Below are 8,382 nucleotides of genomic sequence, written 5' to 3'. Positions count from 1 at the left end.
TTGCTTTTGTATTTTTATTATTTCACTGTCATGTATTTTAATTGATTTGGTATACTTTTTGTGTCATTTATGACGTTTTCATTTATATTTTAAATGTAAAGCACTTTAACATTTGTTTAAAAAGGTACTATACAAATAAAGTATTATTATTATTATTATTATTATTATTATACATGAACAGTCTTCAGTCAGAAGCGTCTTCAGATGTGTTGGAAGACTGACTGCTACCTGAGATCCTTCCTGCTCACAGCATCACCACCCACAATGACTTTGTAGAAACTCGGATGATATTTTGTTACGACATCATTTAAATTTGCCATTCAGATAAATAAAGCATTATTTGATCAACTGTTACATTACGTCCCCTTTTGTTGCATCTTACCTAAATAAAACCCGCCCACCTCCACAGCTTATCTCCAGTTTTAAATAAAGTGAGGTTCATTTAGCAACTATAAGGCCAGCGTGCCGTAAATATATCTTCTGTTAGACTACAATACTGATTTTAGATTATAAGTTATATTTATCTGTTCTTTATTAACCTCTAAACTAGAAGTCCTTATTCCCAAAATACAAACCAGATATCAAAAATATTCTAATTTGCACCTCTCTGCTTCCTCAGAGTTGGAAAAGCTCAGCTGCCTTTGAGTGAGAGAAAAGTTGAAGTAAAACAAAACTAGAACGACTTTTTATAAACTCATTTAAAGTACAGCGGTTGGAGAAATGAGATCCTGCACATTCAGACAGTAGCATGTTAGCACTTTCTTAAAGTCTATACTGGTTAAAAAAGCTTCTCTGTAATCCCAGATCCTTGTTCACGGCTCACACAGACGCAGTGCAGACCGGGCAGCGTAGCGCTCACTGAATCCCTGCCATCGAGGCAAAACCACACAGGATATGAAAGCATCTGCAGATTACTGACTTCTGTTTCCGCTTAGCTCCAAAAACGAGATTCAAACACGGAGATCTTTTCATTTCTTACTTTTCTACACCACAGGAGAATTTCTGTTTTCTGCAGGTGAAAACGTCTCTGGTGTTTTATCCTCAGCAGCAGAGATTCACTGATGCAACATTACACCTCAGCTGCCTCTGAAGTGAAGAAGCAAGCAGGGTTATGCTGAATAATTGTTGGCAAACATCATCTTTTTAACTATTATTGATAATGTTTAGATACACTGATGACAGGAGATTTCAGATGCAGAGATATTGATCTGCTTTTATTTTTTGTTTTACTAAAAATTGCGTTTCAAAATTACTCATAATCTTCTCCAAGATTAACAGGAAAGACTTGATTTACAAGCCTTTATTCTGGTTGTTGAGCACCTTTCTGCTTGTCTTTCCCTGGTGTTTTGATGATTCTCCTGTTGTGATGAGCTCCACCATAATTTTTTAGCTCCATTCAGAGATTTTCTATCAGATTCAAGTAAAAAAAAAAAAAAAAACTTAATCTGGGTTTCTGTAGATTTCAACAACTCAAATTTAAGGCTTTTTAAGACATTTTAATAACCATTATGAACAGAAATGTACAAAAGAAAGTCGCATATTTAATGTAGTAGTGTCGTGTTTTTTTTTATGTACAAACTTTACATGGCATCGTATGGGTTGTGAGCCAGTAGTGAAAACAAACATACACTTTTCCATTAAATATACAAAATAAGCTAGATAGTAAGGGTTATTAGCAGCTAGTTAGCAGTAGCCTCAATTCCTACAGTCATAATAGAATAAAAATGTTTGTCCAACTCAAACATTTATTTGACCAAAGAAAAACAAACTGCATATATTGAGATTGTATAGTACTGCCATGACAAAATTTAAGACCTGCCAGTGAATTTCAGGATGAGGGGACACTCTGCTAACGTTGCTTCCAGTTAGAAGAAACTTTAGGTATCTTTTAGGTATTTTGCCAGGGGTTTGAATAATTTAGTTTCTCCTGCCAACTTCTTCACCACTTTGAGTCAACCTGCTGCCCAGCCTGTTGCTCAGTCAGCTGAACAGTCTGCAGCTCCTCATGTTCGTCCGCTGCTGGGTAAACACGGGTTCTTTATGGATCCGGCCTCTACCTGAGCCGGGCAGAAAAGCACCGCATGTATTCTGTCATCCAGCGGTCGTCAGCTGCGGCCATCGTTAGCTGTGACCGCCGCGTCTTCTCCAGGTCGGCCGACCGGGCCCGTCGACGGTCCAGATTGGAGCTACGCCTGTCGGGCTGCGTCTGGACGCCGGCGGCGGACGTGTTGCTCTGAGAGGAAAAAGCCGGAGGGCTTCGTTGATGGAAAGTTCGCAGTGTGTGTTTTATTATTAATGTGTGCAGGGAGTTTGGTGACAACGCTCCGGATCTCAGGTGTCCTCTGACTTTAAACTTACTCTACTAAAGTATCGCTGAGAGGAAGCAACATTTTGGAGCACCATTATTAGCAAATCTGAGTGATACTGTGGAGTTCATTCATAGCCACAGATGTGAGGTTCTGAACCACAGAACTGCACATCTTAACCATTAACTGTGTGTGATGGGAAACACTGGAGATACACTCAGTCTGTAAATACACGATTTAAAGAAAACATAACTAAAGTTTCAAAGAAGTGTGCAAAATATCAAACTTTAGGATCCAAAGGCAAAGAAATGAATAAATAAAGCCTTTTCATATTGTGTCACGTTACAACATCAAACCTTCAACAACTTTACTGAGATTTTATGTGAAGCACAAAGCAGCCCATGTTTGGGAAGTGGAAGGAAATTTATATTTTCAGTAGGAATTGTCGCAATAAATCAATTAACCGCATGATGAAATAAAATATCAATAATTTCCATTTTCTTGATTTATTGTTTTTCTCTTTTTTCTCTTTCTACCAAAAACTAGACAATAAAATTCTTCAGTCTGGTGTTTTGGTCTCAACCACCCCATTTTTTCAAGGACAATTTGTTTATAAAGATTTCATAATTAATATATTTGTTGTTTCTGTTGTTTTTTTAAACATTTATTTTGAATATTTAATATGTCTTTGAGTTCCAGTGTTACATGTCCATTAGCATTTAAAGTTAATTAATCTTTGACTTAGACTTAGACTGACTTTATTGTCATTTTGCATGCACAGGGTGTATACAGAACGAAATTTCGTTCTGTATTTTTGTATATTTGAGAATATGTTCTTGCATTATTATGCCATCATTACTTTGATATTACTTGAAAATGGTCTCAAAACAACAACAATATCATTGCTTATCCCAAAAACTTCAGGAAAAATGTATCCTCTAGAAAAATGTGTTATTGTGACAGACCAAATTTTCAGATAAAACAAACACATACAAACAAAGAACTTAAAGTATGGTTATTTAAAAGTGCTGTTTACCTCTGGTTGTCTCTCAGTCCAGTCCATCCTGCTGGACGGTCTGCGGTTCGCCTTGCTGCTTATTGCTGGTTGGCTCTTGGCTCTCGGTGGCTTTTGGACCACAGCTGGTTTATCTGCGAGGGAACTGTCCCGCTGCGCCGGCACAGAGCGAGGGGTGCGACAGCGGTGGCGTCGTCGCGGCGCTGGGTTCACCGGCTTCTCGTGAGACGAATCCGAACTGTCGGGCTTGTTGTCTGTCGCTGTGTCGTCTGAGGGGCCGCTGGTGTCTGGAGGTATGGACGCTGAAACTGCCCCAGGCCTGTTTATGCCATTTTCTAAAATATCTGATTCAGATAAACATGAGAAAAACCTTTGAATTAAAGTAAAACTCGAAAATAAAGGAGGACCTTGGTGATGAATGGTAGATAGATAAGTAGGAAATTTCCAAAATAGGCGTGGCTCCACTGAACAGCAGTTGGTTACCATGGAGACTGAATGCAGGCCTTAGAAGAGACATTGCTGGTACCACTGTTTGGTTTAGGGCTTAAAACAAAATGGTTCCATTTAAACTAAACAACCTTGAACCAGTAAGGAGCTAAGATCACTCAACATTTAAAACCTTTTTAAAACTACAGCAGGTATTCTTCTTAGTTTCCATAGCTGGATGCACAAAACACTACGACAGCTAACATAATGGGCAATAGGTGTGTGTCTGCCTGAAAATCCAAAGTTATATCTTATCGGTTCTTCCTAGTTTGAGTAACACAGGAAAACTACCAAAGGCCGAGCCGAACAGAGATAAATCAGTCAATATCATAAGCAATCAGTTTCCTAACCTGCTGTTGGTGCAAAGTCTACAACAGGAGTATCTCCCGTTTCCTCTTCAGTCTGTTTGACCTCTGGCTTCAAATCAAGACTGGTCTTCACCTCCATAAGCTTCTGTTTGACCTCTGAGCACACAGGTGGCGGCGGCAGTGACAGAGGAGCAACCTTGTTTCTGGTCAGTCTCGGAGTGGACCAGCCGCTGGAGTCGGAAGCGGTCTCCCAGCTCTCCCAGAACCAGGGCTTGTGGGAATGCTCCATCACTCGCCGGGTCAGGCGGTATTTCAGAGAATCCTCGTAGCATTTAGAGAACGTCTCCCATTTGGGATCCCTGAACTTCTTCATATATTCTGTCCTGACCTTCTTGGTCACCATGGTTCTTGGTATCCAGTCTTTTTGGAAGCAATAATCCTGGAAATTTAGACAAAAGGAAAAACCTCAGAGCTACCAAATATCCCCTTTATTCCTACAAATTTTACGAAGGTCATTATGGCCAAACAGTTCCACTGTGTTATCATCAAACTATGAAACATGTCGCCAAAAATGGAGGTCTGAGTCCATTTGCAAATTTTGGACCAAAACACCTTTGGGACACAGAACCCGTTTCCTTCCTGAGATGGTAGATGGTTGGACATTCCCATCATGAGTATAACTGATTGAACAGATGAACAATGCACCTTCATGCATCTGGAAACTGTTCCTAAGGATGAACCAGACTTTTCCTCCTGATATTTTTGCTGATTTATTTAAAATTTTTATTGTGTCAAACAATAAAAAATCAGTTTGAGCTATGGTCTTAAAATTCAAACAGGTATGGGTCTATTTGGTTTGATTTAATATTCTGACAGTGAGAAAAAAAGTTTCTTGAGACACCCAAACAAAACAACTTTTAGAAGTAGTTTACCTATCATGTACTTTTTACTTTTACTTGAGCAATATTTTTATAAGGTATTGCTACTCCTACTTCATTAAAATTTTTGCATAATATACTCCCTGTAACTTCACTGAATGAGGAAAAAGCTAAATGCATGCACTCGAAGTACTTCTTCTGACATAAAGTATATTTGCATTACAGAGTAACTATTAGTTTCAAATATTCTTTTTATGATTTAGAAAGTGCTTCTGCCCGAATCTATTATTTTTTAATCATTTTTTAAATAATGTTTGTGTTTTAGTCTTTAAAATACCGAAATTTGGAGATATCTTTGTGTCTGATGAAATCATTTTTAAATATTAAATCAGATATTCTGAACAATTACTCTACGGCAGGGTATTAGGGCCATTGTAGATAGAAACAAAAAAGAGTAACAAAAGATGAAAATTTGCAAGAAAAGAAAACTCAGAAATGTTGAGATCAATCCCCAAAATTTTCTAAAAAACTTTCCAGTTTGAAAAGTCAAAATATTTCCTATGAGTAACCTTAAAACAAACTTTTAAAAAGTTGGAAATTTGTCCTTTTCAAACGTCTGAACTTTTCTGAGATTAATCTCAAAGTTTTTGTGGGTTTTATTTCTAGCAAATATTCGACTTTTCAAACTCAGAAATGTTCAAGTGTTTTCTACAAACTTTCTGAGTTTTTTGTGGAAATTCACTCCTGTTTTGAAAGACAGCAAGTTCAAATTGTGTCTTTTTCTACCTAGAAAGTTATGCAGTTACTTAGTACGTGAGTAGCATTTTAACTTTTTTTTTTTTTTTTTTTTACTGGAGTAATTTCTTGAACAGTTTTTACTTTTACTTGAGTAAAAATATAAAGTTAAAGTAGTGCTACTCTTACTTATATACAATTTATTTTGGGAGGGGGGGGGGTACTCGACCCATCTTTGGGTACATTTAAATTTATGGCTTGAACTGTATCGTCGTCACAAATTCTGCTGTAAACCATGCTAGCAGAACCTTTTTAGTTAAATAAAATAGGAACAGTTAGTCTTTTATTGCGGTCCACCACACCTCTCCAGTCGATTGGCGTCTGCATTTGAACTGGCGGGGGAAATAAACGCAACATTGGGGTAAATGAAGTTGATAAACGCTGGAAAATGGCGCTCTGGTTCTGGATCAACGGTCAGAATCTGATGACGTTTCTACAGAGGGGCGCGCGCGCTACCTGCAAGCCACGCCCACCTCTCCATCCAAAACAGATTAGCTACTAAACGGAGGACCTGAGTGAAGTTGGCCCCCCCACCTTCTTCAAATTAGACAAAATTGGTGTCAATCAACTCGGCTACGTTTGTGCTGGTTTGTGCAGCAAAAATTTTCGTTTGTGCCGCTATCATTTTAAAGATATAAAGAAATGTTTTTAGAGGTCATCAAAGGTCAACCAGCCCCCCACCTTCTTCAAATCAGACGAAATGGGTGTCAATCAACTCGGCTACGTTTGTGCTGGTTTGTGCAGCAAAGATTTTTGTTTGTGCTGCTTCGGTTTTGAAGATATTAAGGAAAGGGTAAAGGTCAACCAGCCCCCCACCTTCTTCAAATCAGACGAAATGGGTGTCAATCAACTCGGCTACATTTGTGCTGGTTTGTGCAGCAAAGATTTTCATTTGTGCAGCTATCATTTTAAAGATATTAAGAGGGCTGGTTGACCTTTGATAACCTCTAAAACATTTCCTAATATCTTTAAAATGATAGCAGCACAAACGAAAATTTTTGCTGCACAAACCAGCACAAACGTAGCCGAGTTGATTGACACCAATTTTGTCTAATTTGAAGAAGGTGGGGGGGGCAACTTCACTCAGGTAAACGGAGGCGGATTGAGGTTTGCTACACCTTTACTGGGCCACTCATCCACAACAACCATTAACACACACCTCCCGCCTGCCCCGACTTTATTAAACAGACTCTTAAACTTACCTGGAACATACATATGGTGAGAATATGAATAATTAATTGAAGAGTCTGCCATTGATCCAGAGCTAAAACCGGGTCAACGTTCGTTACCGTTTTAAAACGGTGAATGAAAAAAATAAAAAGCGCAATGAAGAGCGTGAATTACAGTTTTGCACCGAATAATCGGGTGAAATAAACGTTAGCGACGTTGACAGCCTTCCTGTCTGCAGCTCGGTAAGCCTGTTTATTACTAAAACTGACGGCTCCAGACAGGACGGATGATTCTGTCGTGTTAACTTACCACAGAGATCCCGTCTGTGTGCCTTCAGTTCGGCTTTCAGACGGCCAGCATAGCCCCGCTGACTGACAGCTATAGAACAGGTGCTAAACTGGTCCAGCTAGCAACAATAATCTGATTTTCATTTCCGGTTTCACAATAAAAGTTCAAATGAACCTGAGATCGGCCACATCCAGCGAACGAGACTAGACAGTTGGTTTAAGACAAGATTTTAGCATAACTGAAACGCAGTGATTACATAATAAAGTATTTAATAGACAAATCGATAGAGCACAGAATTCGTACAGCTCAATTTATTCAGAGCTACAGTACCAAAAGGCGTATTTTGAAAGAATGAACAGCAACTTCCGTTATTTTTATTGTGTTTTCTGCTAAATTCACGAATACAACGTAAAGATGTTTTGATAACGGATAAAAAAAGATGTTCTCTATGGAAAAGCGAGAGCCCAAACAGCGCATGCGTGCTTTCGGTGTGGGTTTTAAATACGCCATGAAAAAAATGATCAGCTGGGCTGATGGAGGTCTCTGACGTCTGATATATTAAAAGGGTAATTCCATTAAACTCCTAGTTATTGAATTATAATAATGTTATAACTCAATAAATTATACTATTGAAGAGTCCATTTATTTTAGGAACTTTATCATTAGGTGAAACAATCGGTTGAAAGTCTTCATTTCTGGTAATCACAATCATTTCCCACTTACATCAGACCAATACAAAATAGTTTTATAAACAGAAATGTGGGCTTAATCAAAAATATCTCTAATAGCTACTTAAAGGCTATTTTAAAAAGATACTTTTAATCTGACAAAGGACTCATCAGGATCTTAATTTGTTGGAAATATTCATTATTTAGATAAACTAGATTCCCCATAAAATTATTTAGAATAATTTTTTTTTTACATAAAGCCTTGAAAAATCTCTGTAACATTAAATTTGCTTGTTCCATATATTCCTAAAAAAAGAGCACTTTATTCCCAGATTTGAATCAGAAAAGTTTAGATTTTCCTCTCTGTATCGTATCTGCATACGAAAAGTATTCGTAGGGAAAATCACAAAGGCTGGTGAGTGTCTTCTGGACACAGAATTACAGAAGGAAATACTTATACAGCACAAA

The 8,382-nt window shown here is 38.0% G+C and overlaps 1 protein-coding gene across 5 annotated transcripts; it reads right to left on the bottom strand.

The window, feature by feature from the left end:
• Positions 1 to 300: 300 nt before the first annotated feature.
• On the bottom strand, positions 301 to 7,424 carry ccsapa (centriole, cilia and spindle-associated protein a). 5 transcript variants are annotated; one of them, XR_003595344.1, is made up of 6 exons: positions 7,268 to 7,424; positions 4,158 to 4,554; positions 3,343 to 3,665; positions 2,058 to 2,233; positions 980 to 1,086; positions 301 to 866 (listed from the first exon to the last, which is right to left on the bottom strand). XR_003595344.1 is itself a non-coding variant. In XM_028016271.1 (5 exons), the coding sequence occupies exons 2-5, from the start codon at positions 4,516 to 4,518 to the stop codon at positions 1,077 to 1,079; spliced, it is 870 nt and encodes a 289-aa protein (XP_027872072.1). In that variant the 5' UTR covers positions 4,519 to 4,554; positions 7,268 to 7,424; the 3' UTR covers positions 301 to 1,076. The 5 variants fall into 5 exon arrangements, 3 of the variants coding, with proteins under 3 accessions (XP_027872072.1, XP_027872073.1, XP_027872074.1); XR_003595345.1 differs by lacking the exon at positions 2,058 to 2,233; XM_028016271.1 differs by having other exon boundaries at positions 301 to 1,086.
• Between the last annotated feature and the right edge of the window lie 958 nt (positions 7,425 to 8,382).

The sequence above is a fragment of the Xiphophorus couchianus genome, chromosome 5, assembly GCF_001444195.1.
Source record: "Xiphophorus couchianus chromosome 5, X_couchianus-1.0, whole genome shotgun sequence".
Lineage (NCBI taxonomy): Eukaryota > Metazoa > Chordata > Actinopteri > Cyprinodontiformes > Poeciliidae > Xiphophorus > Xiphophorus couchianus.
The sequence above is the reverse complement of the archived record's forward strand: the minus strand, read 5'-3'. Positions and strand labels throughout refer to the sequence as shown.

Bases quoted from the DNA above. Each gene is read 5' to 3' on its own strand.
- ccsapa (XM_028016271.1), bottom strand. From the start codon at position 4,518: ATGGTGACCAAGAAGGTCAGGACAGAATATATGAAGAAGTTCAGGGAT. The intron at 3,666-4,157 runs GTTAGGAAACTG...TATCTGAATCAG, and splicing joins AGACTTTGCACCAACAGCAG to ATATTTTAGAAAATGGCATA. The intron at 2,234-3,342 runs GTAAACAGCACT...TTTTCCTCTCAG, and splicing joins GGACTGAGAGACAACCAGAG to AGCAACACGTCCGCCGCCGG.